Source organism: Oncorhynchus mykiss, chromosome 3 (assembly GCF_013265735.2).
Source record: "Oncorhynchus mykiss isolate Arlee chromosome 3, USDA_OmykA_1.1, whole genome shotgun sequence".
Lineage (NCBI taxonomy): Eukaryota > Metazoa > Chordata > Actinopteri > Salmoniformes > Salmonidae > Oncorhynchus > Oncorhynchus mykiss.
Genome location: NC_048567.1, coordinates 34,458,278 through 34,474,544, shown reverse-complemented (window position 1 = coordinate 34,474,544; position 16,267 = coordinate 34,458,278). Strand labels below are relative to the sequence as shown.

General features: G+C 43.2%; 1 protein-coding gene across 2 annotated transcripts; it reads right to left on the bottom strand.

Moving 5' to 3' along the window:
- Positions 1-2,949: 2,949 nt before the first annotated feature.
- Positions 2,950-16,042, bottom strand: LOC110519336 (prolactin regulatory element-binding protein). Of its 2 annotated transcripts, none has more exons than XM_021596477.2 (10): positions 15,824-16,042; positions 14,651-14,827; positions 14,246-14,435; positions 13,636-13,889; positions 13,452-13,532; positions 13,188-13,315; positions 9,731-9,904; positions 4,730-4,802; positions 4,483-4,642; positions 2,950-4,380 (listed from the first exon to the last, which is right to left on the bottom strand). In XM_021596477.2, the coding sequence occupies exons 2-10, from the start codon at positions 14,783-14,785 to the stop codon at positions 4,286-4,288; spliced, it is 1,290 nt and encodes a 429-aa protein (XP_021452152.1). In that variant the 5' UTR covers positions 14,786-14,827; positions 15,824-16,042; the 3' UTR covers positions 2,950-4,285. The 2 variants fall into 2 exon arrangements, with proteins under 2 accessions (XP_021452152.1, XP_021452159.1); XM_021596484.2 differs by having other exon boundaries at positions 13,636-13,886.
- Between the last annotated feature and the right edge of the window lie 225 nt (positions 16,043-16,267).

Sequence of the window (16,267 nt, the reverse complement as noted above, 5' to 3'; positions counted from 1 at the left end):
AAGTGGGACACAATCATGAAGTGGAACGACATTTATTGGATATTTCAAACTTTTTTAACAAATCAAAAACTGAAAAATTGGGCGTGCAAAATTATTCAGCCCCTTTACTTTCAGTGCAGCAAACTCTTTCCAGAAGTTCAGTGAGGATCTCTGAATGATCCAATGTTGACCTAAATGACTAATGATGATAAATACAATCCACCTGTGTGTAATCAAGTCTCCGTATAAATGCACCTGCCCTGTGATAGTCTCAGAGGTCCGTTAAAAGCGCAGAGAGCATCATGAAGAACAAGGAACACACCAGGCAGGTCCGAGATACTGTTGTGAAGAAGTTTAAAGCCGGATTTGGATACAAAAATATTTCCCAAGCTTTAAACATCCCAAGGAGCACTGTGCAAGCGATAATATTGAAATGGAAGGAGTATCAGACCACTGCAAATCTACCAAGACCTGGCCGTCCCTCTAAACTTTCAGCTCATACAAGGAGAAGACTGATCAGAGATGCAGCCAAGAGGCCCATGATCACTCTGGATGAACTGCAGAGATCTACAGCTGAGGTAGGAGACTCTGTCCATAGGACAACAATCAGTCGTATATTGCACAAATCTGGCCTTTATGGAAGAGTGGCAAGAAGAAAGCCATTTCTTAAAGATATCCATAAAAAGTGTTGTTTACAGTTTGCCACAAGCCACCTGGGAGACACACCAAACATGTGGAAGAAGGTGCTCTGGTCAGATGAATCCAAAATTGAACTTTTTGGCAACAATGCAAAACGTTATGTTTGGCGTAAAAGCAACACAGCTGAACACACCATCCCACTGTCAAACATGGTGGTGGCAGCATCATGGTTTGGGCCTGCTTTTCTTCAGCAGGGACAGGGAAGATGGTTAAAATTGATGGGAAGATGGATGGAGCCAAATACAGGACCATTCTGGAAGAAAACCTGATGGAGTTTGCAAAAGACCTGAGACTGGGACGGAGATTTGTCTCCCAACAAGACAATGATCCAAAACATAAAGCAAAATCTACAATGGAATGGTTCGAAAATAAACATATCCAGGTGTTAGAATGGCCAAGTCAAATTCCAGACCTGAATCCAATCGAGAATCTGTGGAAAGAACTGAAAACTGCTGTTCACAAATGCTCTCCATCCAACCTCACTGAGCTCGAGCTGTTTTGCAAGGAGGAATGGGAAAACATTTCAGTCTCTCAATGTGCAAAACTGATAGAGACATACCCCAAGCGACTTACAGCTGTAATCGCAGCAAAAGGTGGCGCTACAAAGTATTAACTTAAGGGGGCTGAATAATTTTTGTGTCCCACTTGTTGTTGATTCTTCACAAAAAAATACAGTTTTATATCTTTATGTTTGAAGCCTGAAATGTGGCAAAAGGTCGCAAAGTTCAAGGGGGCCGAATACTTTCGCAAGGCACTGTATCTGCACATAGGCAACATAGTACACATTTTTCGGGGACTACTTTCAGAACTACTGGCTAAAAAGTATACAAAAGTACCAGAGAATGTCTTTAAATGCCCAGTGCAATCAAAAATGTGATATTCCTGTGTTTTATACTGTATATACTATAATATTGTGAAAATTATGATAATACCCTTTTTATTTAACCTTTATTTAACTAGACAAGTCAGTTATGAACAAATGCTTATTTAGAATGGCAGCCTAGGAACAGTGGGTCAACTGCCTTGTTCAGTGGCAGAACGACAGATTTTTACCTTGACAGCTCAGGGATTTGATCTAGCAACCTTTTGATACTGGCCCAATGCTCTAACCACTAGGCTACCTGTAAGAGCTGTTTGAAAAGATTGCCTAGAATTTCTGACTGTTTTGGTGGGATGGAGTTTTGGCCTGCCTGGTTAATAGAACAATAAGAAAGAGTTCCAAACCTTTCTGCCAAGAACAGCTCGTTTTCAGTTTTCCCTTCCCCAATCAGACCACTCCCAGACAGTTCTAACAAAATTCTTGCTTGAGAAATTTCTCTTTGCTTAAAGCCATTTTTGTTTATTTTTGATCATTTTAATTGAAAACAATCCCTGTAAGGTACTTAATTGTTACCCAGAAATGATTTGATATTGAAATAAAACCGGCTGCATTTGACCTTTAATAAAGGGTATATTCTGCCTGTTTGTTTTTAATAAGAGAGAGTGTACAAATGACACACTGCTGCAACAGAAATTGAAGAGGTAGAGAGCCCACACTCCTTGACATTCTACCCATCAGAGGCCTTGATGTTGAGGGAGGAAAATTGGCAAGTCAATTCTGATCAAACAAATTGTAGTCCAACTGCTGGCTGGTTTAAGGCTAAAACCCCATCCAGTGTTCCGTGTATGCCAAAGCCAAACAATATTGCAGCCAACATGCCAGCAATGCATGCCTCTCAAGGTTTCTTGTTCCCTCAAGAAGTCTTTGTTGTCACTGGCAAAGCACCTATAAAGGTTATGATGTGAACTGGTGGGACCAAACATTTAAAATGTCCCAGATTGCAAAGTTCACGGAAGATAATGTCCATTCTATACCTCTAATTTGTATATCCAATGTTTTCAACCTTGTACCCTACTATTATGCCCCGGGGCTCGTGTTCAAGAAGGGTAATCATTTAAAAAAAAAAAAGGTATTGCAATGGGAAACTAAAATTCAACTTTCTTATTGGATAAGTCCATGTAGACCCTCCCTGTTTTAGTCCGTTGTGTTCCAGTCGGTGCTTAATGAGCACGTCCCAGTGTATCACAGCAACCTTTCCATCTCTGCAACAACGCAAGTGCTTAGGCCAAGCATGTAGAGGAATGGTGGTGAGACTAGGGGCCAGAACCAAGCTGTTACATAGTCAGGTACCCAAACGGGCTGGTGGCATTATTTTAAAGAGTGTGAAGAAAGCGGAAGAGAAAGTCATTAAAGCTCTTTAGTTGAAGGCCATTAAGCCTCGACAAAAGAGATTCCAATAAAGTGTTTAATTGGTTGAAACAAACACAGATGAACTATACAGCTTGATGATAGTGTTAGTCGGCCATTTGAAACAAACCAAGCACTCTCCATGGTGCTTTGGTCGAGAACGTGCAAGAATCTTGAATTCCATGCTACAAAAGACCATACAATGCTGATATACAGTATGTATACTCTGCAAGACACAGAAAACCATCACATACACTGGATCATAGCCTGCCTCATATTTTATTTAGGATCATTATCTCGTTCTTCTATCTTAGCTAACTTGTGTTAAAATGTCACGTGAGTGACTAGACCATTAACATGAATCAGTCGGTCCAGCTCTGACGAATCAGAGCAAGCCCTGGGCCCAGACTGAATGGTTGTACACAAACACATCTACGGAGCTGTGTGGAGCAGAAAAAAAGACCACCCTTCCATCTGTCAATCTGGTTTAATGTCGAAATAGGCCTGAAAGGAGACGATTAGAGATCCTATACAGGTGCCTTCAGAGCAGAACTCAAAAACGGCAGGTCTTTCAACATTGGAAATGGAGCTAAAGGGGAGTCCACCAACCTAATTGATTTAGTTTTTCCTGAAGGTCATGATGCCCTGTTGCCTGGCCTGCTTCCCAGTCTGGGATGAACAACATTAGATAGACATTTGGTCAATGATGCCAACTAGTGGACAAAGCAGGAAACACAGGCCTCACTGGAAACTGGTATGTGTGTTTATGTATGCACAGGACAGATGGAAACTGACAGAAGAGCAATGATTTAAGTATATTTATAATTTTAAATTATTTCTTAAATAGCTACGATAACAAAGGCCCAACCCCTTGCACATTCATGATGATAAATAAAATTTGATTTGATTTGATGATATAGATCTGAAGTTGAGCCCTTAACTCCCCACCATGGTATAAAAGCAAAAAGAAGATTGATACAGATCAAGAAAAAAAGAAATCTTGTGTCTCAAAGAATTGGGGGTGGAAGGAGCACAGATGGTTCACTGGGGGGTAGTCCTGAATCAGGACAAGGGGTGACAGGGAAGGATGGGGGATACAAATATTGGTTACGGGTATAGTAATTGATGCAGGGAATCTTGCTGGGTTAAGAGGGAGTAAATGGCTATAGTAAATGTAGTCCAGGGTTGGGCAAGTGTGGTTAAAATGTTCCACGGTTTGGTTAAGTGTGGTACGATGGCTATAGGTAGGAGATTGATGCGTGTTCCAGGATTGAGTGGTGTCAGGGTGGGTTCCTCTGAGGTTGTTGTTGAAGATTGTAGGGCTAGTAGTGGTTGTAGGGCAGTCTGATTCTTTCCTTCTCCTTAACTCCCTGTCAATGTCTAAATGAATCCTGGGAAGAGGTGCTGCAGGAGCAGGACAGCTCCCACCACCATGAGGCCACAGAAGAACAGCACCAGCCAGATAGGGAAGGATCCTGGGATGGTGGAGATGCAGAGAGGGAGAACGAAGGAGGGTGAGGGAAAAGACAATACTACTCACAATGCTAAAATCAATGCTACCAATTCAAACCACTTACTTCGGTTGCGCACAGTGTGCATCTGACAGCGGCAGTCCACAGCCACACTCAACATGGCTGCCTCGTTGTTCCCTTTGAGGCTCTGGCCTTTGGGAGTGTCGGGCAGGAAGGCCAGATCCGTCACCACAATGCCGTGGGACTCCTGCACATAGTACAACTTCTACAGAGACAAGATAAATAGGGAGTTACACAGGGATATGCTAAGGCAGCTAATTGTGTGTGTGTGTGTGTGTGTGTGTGTGTCTACCTGTAGTGAAAAGGCGATATAGATTGCTACTGATCCCGTCACTGTCCCAAGGCCAAGAAAGGTTCCAGAGTCACTGTGGAACACAGCGAGAACAAAAAGGAGCCACTGACTCCGGTTAACAGGGAAGAACAAATATCTAATACAAACACATTTATTCAGGGCTAGGTGGTATACCCTATTTTAATATATATCAGTATTGATGCACAGACCAGTTTGAGTTTTTACTTATCCTTCTGTAACGGTATTTCAATGTTTGGTTCATTAAATGTGATACACCACCTCGTTTTTATAGTTTACTCCGCTACTTGAGTCGTCTCTCTCCCCAAGCTCTGCCCCGTCACTGAAGGAGCTCAGTTGATGTTAGACCACGAGATCATTTGCCGACCGTTTATTTTGTTTATTTTTTTTAACCTTTATTTAACTAGGCAAGTCAGTTAAAAATAAATTCTTATTTTCAATGATGGCCTAGGAACACTGCCTTCAGGGGAAGAACAACATATGTTTACCCTGTCAACTCGGGGATTCGATCTTGCAACCTTTTGGTTACTAGTCCAACGCTCTAACCACTAGGCTACCTGCCGCCCCGATTCTCTCTTCGGTCTGCATGGTCAATGCAGCAGATGCAACATATTGTTGATGACAGTGACACTGCTTTCCACATTGCCTGTTAATATAAGCATTCTAGAAATACACTATTCGTTTGTGCATCTTAATGTCTGCAAACAGCCAGTTTATTTTCTTAGAAAGATGTGGGGGGGGGAAATTGTGTTCGCCGCTAATGGTAATCACTAATTAGCTGGATAGCTAATAAATGTACTGAGTTAAAGCAAATATAGCCTGACACCAGTGATGGTGTAGGCCTAAATCAGCATGTTGTTATCAAGGGACCTAATGTTTGATAACAACAAAAAATCCCCACACCAGTACACCACCACCAACGCCTGTACCGTTGACACCAGGCAGGACGAGTCCATACATCAAATCCGGACTCTGCCATCAGCATGACGCAACAACATTCGTTAGACCAGGCAATGTTTTTCCACTCCTCAATTGTCCCATGTTGGCGATTGCGTGGCCGCTTCTTCTTGTTTTTAGCTGATAGGAGTGGAACCCGGTGTGGTCGTCTGGTGCAATAGCCCATCCATGAGAAGGCTTGACGAGTTGTGCGTTCAGTTGCCATTGCACACCACTGTTGTACTGCACCGTTATTTGTTAAGAGTGCGAGATTCTTGCCATTTTCCTTCGACCTTTATCATCAACGAGCCGTTTCACAGGACTGTTGCTGACTGGTGCAACCAACATCCATTCTCGGTAAACCCTAGACAATATCGTGCGTGAAAAGCCCAGGAGGGCGGACGTTTGAGACACTGGATCCGGCGTACCTGGCACCGACGATAAACCAAGCTACAAAAGTAACTTACAGTTGAAGTCGGAAGTTTACATAAACTTTAGCCAAATACATTTAAACACAGTTTTTCACAATTCCTGACATTTAATCCTAGTAAAAGTTCCCAGTTTTAGGTCAGTTAGGATCACCACTTTATTTTAAGAATGTGAAAAGTCAGAATAATAGTACAGAGAATTGTTTATTTCAGCTTTTATTTATTTCATCACATTCCCAGTGGGCCAGAAGTTTACATACCAAATACTAATTGAATGTATCATTGCCTTTAAACTGATTAACTTGGGTCAAACGTTTCAGGTAGCCTTCCACAAGCTTCTCACAATAAGTTGGGTGAATTTTGGCCCATTCCTCCTGACAGAGCTGGTGTAACTGAAGTCAGGTTTGTAGGCCTCCTTGCTCGCACACGCCTTTTCAGTTCTGCCCACATATTTTCTATAGGTTTGAGGTCAAGGCTTTGTGATAGCCACTCCAATACCTTGACTTTGTTGTCCTTAAGCCATTTTGCCACAACTTTGGAAGTATGCTTTGGGTCATTGTCCATTTGGAAAACCCATTTGCTACCAAGCCTCAACTTCCTGACTTATGTCTTGAAATGTTGCTTCAACATATCCACATAATTTTCATTCCTCATGAAACCATCTATTTTGTGAAGTGCACCAGCCACTCCTGCAGCAAAGCACCCCCACAACATGATGCTGCCACCCCCGTGCTTCATGGTTGGGATGGTGTTCTTTGGATTGCAAGCCTCCCCCTTGTTCCTCCAAACATTATGATGGTCCTTCTGGCCAAACAGTTCTATTTTTGTTTCATCAGACCAGAGGACATTTCTCCAAAAAGTACGATTTTTGTCCCCATGTGCAGTTGCAAACCGTAGTCTGGCTTTTTTATGGCGGTTTTGGAGCAGTGGCTTCCTTGCTGAGCGGCCTTTCAGGTTATGTCGATATAGGACTCATTTTACTGTGGATATACAGTGCCTTGCGAAAGTATTCGGCCCCCTTGAACTTTGCGACCTTTTGCCACATTTCAGGCTTCAAACATAAAGATATAAAACTGTATTTTTTTGTGAAGAATCAACAAGTGGGACACAATCATGAAGTGGAACGACATTTATTGGATATTTCAAACTTTTTTAACAAATCAAAAACTGAAAAATTGGGTGTGCAAAATTATTCAGCCCCCTTAAGTTAATACTTTGTAGCGCCACCTTTTGCTGCGATTACAGCTGTAAGTCGCTTGGGGTATGTCTCTATCAGTTTTGCACATCGAGAGACTGACATTTTTTCCCATTCGTCCTTGCAAAACAGCTCGAGCTCAGTGAGGTTGGATGGAGAGCATTTGTGAACAGCAGTTTTCAGTTCTTTCCACAGATTCTCGATTGGATTCAGGTCTGGACTTTGACTTGGTCATTCTAACACCTGGATATGTTTATTTTCGAACCATTCCATTGTAGATTTTGCTTTGTTTTGAATCATTGTCGGAAGACAAATCTCCGTCCCAGTCTCAGGTCTTTTGCAGACTCCATCAGGTTTTCTTCCAGAATGGTCCTGTATTTGGCTCCATCCATCTTCCCATCAATTTTAACCATCTTCCCTGTCCCTGCTGAAGAAAAGCAGGCCCAAACCATGATGCTGCCACCACCATGTTTGACAGTGGGGATGGTGTGTTCAGCTGTGTTGCTTTTACGCCAAACATAACATTTTGCATTGTTGCCATCTGACCAGAGCACCTTCTTCCACATGTTTGGTGTGTCTCCCAGGTGGCTTGTGGCAAACTGTAAACAACACTTTTTATGGATATCTTTAAGAAATGGCTTTCTTCTTGCCACTCTTCCATAAAGGCCAGATTTGTGCAATATACGACTGATTGTTGTCCTATGGACAGAGTCTCCTACCTCAGCTGTAGATCTCTGCAGTTCATCCAGAGTGATCATGGGCCTCTTGGCTGCATCTCTGATCAGTCTTCTCCTTGTATGAGCTGAAAGTTTAGAGGGACGGCCAGGTCTTGGTAGATTTGCAGTGGTCTGATACTCCTTCCATTTCAATATTATCGCTTGCACAGTGCTCCTTGGGATGTTTAAAGCTTGGGAAATATTATTGTATCCAAATCCGGCTTTAAACTTCTTCACAACAGTATCTCGGACCTGCCTGGTGTGTTCCTTGTTCTTCATGATGCTCTCTGCGCTTTTAACGGACCTCTGAGACTATCACAGTGCAGGTGCATTTATACGGAGACTTGATTACACACAGGTGGATTGTATTTATCATCATTAGTCATTTAGGTCAACATTGGATAATTCAGAGATCCTCACTGAACTTCTGGAGAGAGTTTGCTGCACTGAAAGTAAAGAGGCTGAATAATTTTGCACGCCCAATTTTTCAGTTTTTGATTTGTTAAAAAAGTTTGAAATATCCAATAAATTTCGTTCTACTTCATGATTGTGTCCCACTTGTTGTTGATTCTTCACAAAAAAAATACAGTTTTATATCTTTATGTTTGAAGCCTGAAATGTGGCAAAAGGTCGCAAAGTTCAAGGGGGCCGAATACTTTCGCAAGGCACTGTAGATCCTTTTGTACCTGTTTCCTCCAGCATCTTCACAAGGTCCTTTGCTGTTGTTCTGAGATTGAGTTGCACTTTTCGCACAAAAGTACGTTAATCTCTAGGAGACAGAACACGTCTCTTTCCTGAGCAGTATGACAGCTGCGTGGTCCCATGGTGTTTATACTTGTTCATCTGTACAAAAAAATTGTACACGTGGTACCTTCAGGCATTTGGAAATTGCTCCAAAGGATGAACCAGACTTGTGGAGGTCTTACATTTTTTTATTAAAAGCACAGTCAACTTAGTGTATGTAAACGTCTGACAGGAATTGTGATACAGTGAATTATAAGTGAATTAATCTGTCTGTAAACAATTGTTGGAAAAATGACTTGTGTCATTAAAGTATATGTCCTAACCGACTTGCCAAAACTATAGTTTGTTAACAAGAAATGTGTGGAGTGGTAGAATTTTTTTTTTTTAATGACTCCAACCTAAGTGTACGTAAACTTCAAACGTCAAATCACAATTGCAATATTTAGATATTTAGATATATATACACAAGGCCTTGGTTTTTTTTGCACATATTGTGCGCATGGCATTGTGGAAATTATGTAAAAATAGATCAACTTTTGGTTTGTTTGATTGCACAGACTAGAGAAAGCCCCTTTGAAAATAACTTTATGTGTATGTGCAAATTTAGAAATGTTAACATTCAAAAACATAAAATAACATAAATGTGAAAAATATTGTGAAATTATATTTTGGCCATATCGCCCAGCCCTACATTTATAATACAGTAACGTCAGAGAAATACCTGCAATGAGCAGTTAAGCGACCTTATCAGAGATTAACAAATAAGGCTCTTTCTCAATTCATCTTTGCTCAATTCTTCGCATCCTTTATTATTTTCCTCCTTGCCTTCTCAAAATGCATTGGAAAAGAAGGTCTGAGGGGAGGGACATTCTCGAAGACGGTTCAGAAGGGGGCAAGAAAATAGGATGCAGATAATCAAGGAAAGATTAATTGAATCCTAGGTATCCTCTCCATCCTTCCTCACCTGACAGCCAGGGTGGAGATGACCTCAGTGCCGCAGGGGTTCGTCAGCATGGGTAGGAAGTTCTGGCCGTCCCATTTAGAGAGGTAGCATTGTGGAGGTTTTCTGTCTCGTTTGTGGGGGATCTGGACGGTGTAGAGCCTCAGGGTGTCTTTCTGGTCCTCGACTTTTCCAAACCTACACGGGAGAGCAAAAAAACAAACTCAACAAAAAAAGAAACGTCCCGTTTTCAGGACCTCTGTCTTTCAAAAATAATTAGTAAAAATCCAAATAACTTCACAGATCTTCATTGTAGAGGGTTTAAACACCGTTTCCCATGCTTGTTCAATGAACCATAAACAATTAATGAACATGCACCTGTGGAACGGTCGTTAAGAAACTAACAGCTTACAGATGGTAGGTAATTAAGGTCACAGTTATGAAAACTTAGGACACTAGAGAGGCCTTTCTACTGACTCTGAAAAACACCAAAAGAAAGATGTCCAGGGTCCCTGCTCATCTGCATGAACGTGCCTTAGGCATGCAGCAAGGAGGCATGAGGACTGCAGATGTGGCCAGGGCAATAAATTGCAATATCCCTAATGTGAGACGCCTAAGACAGCGCTACAGGGAAACAGAACGGACAGCTGATCATCCTCGCAGTGGCAGACCACATGTAACAACACCTGCACAGGATCGGAATATCCAAACATCACACCTGCGGGACAGATGCAGGATGGCAACAACAACTGCACGAGTTACACCAGGAACGCACAATCCCTCCATCAGTGCTCAAACTGTCCGCAATAGGCTGGGAGGGGCTGGACTGAGGGCTTGTAGGCCTGTTGTAAGGCAGGTCCTCACCAGACATCACCAGCAACAACGTCGCTGGACCAGACAGGACTGGCAAAAAGTGCTCTTCACTGACGAGTCACAGTTTGTCTCACCAGGGGTGATGGTCGGATTCGCATTTATCGTCGAAGCAATTAGCGGCACACCGAGGCCTGTACTCTGGAGTGGGATCGATTTGGAGGTGGAGGGTCCGTCATGGTGTGGGGCGGTGTGTCACAGCATCATCAGACTGAGCTTGTTGTCATTGCAGGCAACCGCAGCGCACAGGGGAAGACATCCTCCTCCCTCATGTGGTACACTTCCTGCAGGCTCATCCTGGCATGACCCTCCAGCATTTTTTTATTTATTTTATTTCACCTTTATTTAACCAGGTAGGCAAGTTGAGAACAAGTTCTCATTTACAATTGCGACCTGGCCAAGATAAAGCAAAGCAGTTCGACACATACAACGACACACATGGAGTAAAACAAACATACAGTCAATAATACAGTATAAACAAGTCTATATACGATGTGAGCAAATGAGGTGAGATAAGGGAGGTAAAGGCAAAAAGGCCATGGTGGCAAAGTAAATTCAATATAGCAAGTAAAACACTGGAATGGTAGATTTGCAATGGAAGAATGTGCAAAGTAGAAATAAAAATAATGGGGTGCAAAGGAGCAAAATAAATTAATTAATTAAATACAGTAGGGAAAGAGGTAGTTGTTTGGGCTAAATTATTGGTGGGCTATGTACAGGTGCAGTAATCTGTGAGCTGCTCTGACAGTTGGTGCTTAAAGCTAGTGAGGGAGATAAGTGTTTCCAGTTTCAGAGACTTTTGTAGTTCGTTCCAGTCATTGGCAGCAGAGAACTGGAAGGAGAGGCGGCCAAAGAAAGAATTGGTTTTGGGGGTGACTAGAGAGATATACCTGCTGGAGCGTGTGCTACAGGTGGGAGATGCTATGGTGACCAGCGAGCTGAGATAAGGGGGGACTTTACCTAGCAGGGTCTTGTAGATGACATGGAGCCAGTGGGTTTGGCGACGAGTATGAAGCGAGGGCCAGCCAACGAGAGCATACAGGTCGCAATGGTGGGTAGTATATGGGGCTTTGGTGACAAAACGGATTGCACTGTGATAGACTGTCGAGTCTGCCGATGAGGATGTGGTGATTGACAGAGTCGAAAGCCTTGGCCAGATCAATGAATACGGCTGCACAGTAATGTTTCTTATCGATGGCCGTTAAGATATCGTTTAGGACCTTGAGCGTGGCTGAGGTGCACCCATGACCAGCTCTGAAACCAGATTGCATAGCAGAGAAGTTATGGTGAGATTCGAAATGGTCGGTAATCTGTTTGTTGACTTGGCTTTCGAAGACCTTAGAAAGGCATGGTAGGATAGATATAGGTCTGTAGCAGTTTGGGTCAAGAGTGTCCCTCCCTTTGAAGAGGGGGATGACCGCAGCTGCTTTCCAATCTTTGGGAATCTCAGACGACACGAAAGAGAGGTTGAACAGGCTAGTAATGGGGGTGGCAACAATTTCGGCAGATAATTTTAGAAAGAAAGGGTCCAGATTGTCTAGCCCGGCTGAATTGTAGGGGTCCAGATTTTGCAGCTCTTTCAGAACATCAGCTGAACGGATTTTGCGAGAAGGAGAAATGGGGAAGGCTTGGGTAAAGTTGCTGTGGGGGGTGCAGTGCTGTTGACCGGGGTAGGAGTAGCCAGGTGGAAAGCATGGCCAGCTGTAGAAAAATGCTTATTGAAATTCTCAATTATGGTGGATTTATCAGTGGTGACAGTGTTTCCTATCTTCAGTGCAGTGGGCAGCTGGGAGGAGGTGTTCTTATTCCCCATGGACTTTACAGTGTCCCAGAACTTTTTTGAGTTAGTGTTGCAGGAAGCAAATTTCTGCTTGAAAAAGCTAGCCTTGGCTTTTCTAACTGCCTGTGTATAATGGTTTCTAGCTTCCCTGAACAGCTGCATATCACAGGGGCTGTTCGATGCTAATGCAGAACGCCATAGGATGTTTTTGTGTTGGTTAAGGGCAGTCAGGTCTGGGGAGAACCAAGGGCTATATCTGTTCCTGGTTCTAAATTTCCTGAATGGGGCATGTTTATTTAAGATGGTTAGGAAGGCATTTTTAAAACATATCCAGGCATCCTCTACTGACGGGATGAGATCAATATCCTTCCAGGATACCCCGGCCAGGTCGATTAGAAAGGATGCATGACAAAGCCACCAGCCATACTGAACGTTCTGTGTGTGATTTCCTGCAAGACAGGAATGTCAGTGTTCTGCCATGGTGCAGTCCATGAGGAGATGCACTGCAGTACTTAATGCAGCTGGTGGCCACACCAGATATTGACTGTTACTTTTGATTTTGACCCCCCTTTGTTCAGGGACACATTATTCAATTTCTGTTAGTCACATGTCTGTGGAACTTGTTCAGTTTATGTCTCAGTTGTTCAATGTTGTTATGGTCATACAAATATTTACACCTTGTTATGTTTGCTGAAAATAAATGCAGTTGACAGTGAGAGGACGTTTCTTTTTTTGCTGAGTTTATGTGGTATGCTAGTGGGACCAGAGCCATATGTCAGTGATGTTACAGGGTATGTGAATATTCGTAGGAGAATGGGGTATTGTGCTTGCCTGCAAGCCATATAACGGTATGACTTTGCTGCTATCTGAGGCATCTTCTCATGCCAACAGAGGCTCATGGCCAGCTGGTTGCCACTCCATATACTGCAGGCAAAGTCCCGGCCCACCGTCACAAGGTGCTATACGGAAACACAAAATAACACACAGGTCAGAAAACCCTTACCAGTTACGCTTGCACATGATGTTTATAACCTCTTTATTACTGTGATTCCACAGACAGACATCGAGATCATATACTTATTAGCTGGTTAGTACCTTGTTATTCGGACTGATGTCCAAGTCTTCAATTTCCCCCTCATGGGCTTTGAAGTCCAACTTCTCTTTTAAGGAGGGGTACTGGTGAAAGAGCTTAGGCATTACAGTCAAGCTCAAAACCTGCACAGTAACAATTGGGGAGAAGTCTCAACATGGCAGCCATTTTGGCATAACTTAAACTCACTTCCCACACTCTGATGTGTCCGTCTGTTCCGCCAGTCAGTAGGAGGCTGAGATCGGGACTGAACCTCACACACTTCTGGAGGGGGTCCTGGGGGTTGAGGTCCGACTGCACCTCCCCAAACGTGTCAACAGAGATCTGGGTGGTGTTATCCTTCATCTCGGACACATTGCCCCTAGCAGCAGCAGCTCCCTCACTACCCTTACCCCCTTTCCCAGCTCGTCTCCTTGCTGCGCCCTGCTCACTGCCACCCCCTGCTGGAAAATAAGGGGCGTAGTGATGTGTTCATGTTAGGCAGTGTTGCCCAATCATTCTCTTTGGGACCCAAAGGGGTGCACATTTGAATTACCCCCCCCCTACCACAAACAGACGTGATTTAAATAATCAAAGGCTTCATGATGAGTTGAATAGATTAATTAAGTGTGTTAGGGATAGGGCAAAAATAATAATGTGCAGACCTTTGGGACAAGGATTGAGAAACACAGATGTAATAGACGAAATGTAAGATTGGAATGACGTTACAGTAAATGTATCTGCAAAGATAATTTGAACTTTGTATATAAAGAGGTTTATAAAAGTGAATGGCAGGTTTTTGGGGGTGTTCCTTCCTTACCGTCCTTGGCTGCGGCCTTGCCCCTGGTCTGGCGTTGTCTGAAGCGCATGAGGCTGCATCTGCCGTCCTGCCCTGCGGCGATCACATCCCCGCCTATTGCCAGGTTCATGGTGGCACGCGTGTCTGTGTCATGAGAGTGCACCAGGGTGGCACAGTGCTGGTCTCCTACCAACTCCAAACCCAGGAAGTGCTGAAAAAGACAGTCCCAACTTAACAAATACGGTCCAACATTCCTCAGATTTAATTAGATCAAAATAAATGCTGAATCACACATCTACAATGTTTCTGCATTTTCACACTTACAGAATACATGCAATGTAAAAAGGTGTGAAAAGACTAGAAATTGAGAGATTGTGCCCATAGAGCAGAACCATTACATGATCACCTAAACATTCAGTAGCTTACCACTGCATTCTTTATGCCCGTTTTGGAAGCACCTCCCCCTCCTGCAGTGATCACCCATCCTGTTTTGGGGTCGACTTTGATTGTGTAGAGGGGGAAGGGGGCCCTATACAGGTCTGGCATCCTCCATTTGCCCATGGCCCTTGAAGGAATCAATCCACTTCACGGCAAATTCCTTGTCTGTAGAAACAGATGCATGAGAACTCAAAATACAAATCAAAAACACATAATTACACAATAGTAGCTAGATCCTTGCTTTTAGCAATGCTGGCGTACTTACATACACTAGCGTTGCTTTCAATTGTATTTGGTTGCACAAAACAGTCCATGGGAAGCCAGAAGTTAAATACAAATTTCAGACAACTTAGGATGTTGCACACCCTTGGCTGAACGCGGTTTGCAACATCCTAAATTGTCCGAAAATGGTGGTGGACAATTGTGTATTATGACAGTACACATATTTTCCCTGTTTTAGAAGATACTGACCCTACCATTACACGTGTTTACACTGAGGGCGGAACACAATAACGGTTACATTAAGACACTATGGAGCCGGGGCGGAGATATGGGTCGGAAAACATACCTCAATGCAGGGATGGGATACGCCACTGTACTCCAGATTGTACCTTTATCCATACTGCACCATTGAGAAGATTGAAATACTGCTAGTTTTCCTGGGAAACTGCTCTTTTCGGCTAGCTGAAGATGAGAAGTGACGTTTTCTGGAAACTGGCAGTATTTCATTCTTCTCGGTGGAGCAGTGTGGATAAAGGTAACATTTGGAGTACAGTGGCATATCCCATTCCTGCAATGAGGTAATAAAATAATAAGAATAATATCATGACATATGATCTCAGGTGTAAACAAGAGTAACGGTAGGGATGGTATCTTCTGCCTGGCAAGCCTAACGCGCTTGCTACATCGTTTACTAACTAACTGGAACAGGTTTTGTTCTTTTAATGTTAGTTCGCTAAACATCCCATCGCGAAAGTCTTGTTAGCTAGCTACATAATCTTGAAATCTCAGCAATAGTCACTGCACAATACATCTGTACAATACCGTTTATCTAGCTAGCTAACTCGCCATCTAAGCTTTTAGCATGCCCTCCAACCATTAGCTACTCGAGCATGAATGGTGTAGTGGATGCCAATATATTTGAGGTCTTGCAAACTCCACCTGTGTACTCTACTCCGATTACTCTCCTGACGCCAATTATTTCAATTCGTTGGCTATTATTCCCATGATGAGCTGTCACTGGCTGCACACGTCTAATGAAAATAACGCTCAAGTTGCTAGCTAGGTAGCCAGCTTGCTACTTCCCTACAAACACGTCAGCAGCGTGCAACCTGAGCGATCACGTCATTAAAGACGCCCCTGTACGTACGCTGTCAATTTTCTTCTTTTTTTTGAACTATCTCGCTAGATAGACCACACCTTGTCGTTTCCAAATAAAGAAAAGTAATCATGGTGGGCAGAGCTAAGCACGACCTAGCGAGATCCTATTGGTGCGTTCTAGCATTATTTGCATATTACCGTTAGGGAACGCCTACTCTGTGAAGTGCGCGTGCTCAATAACTCAATTCGCCATTACTCTACTAAACAGCGCATTTTTATACATTT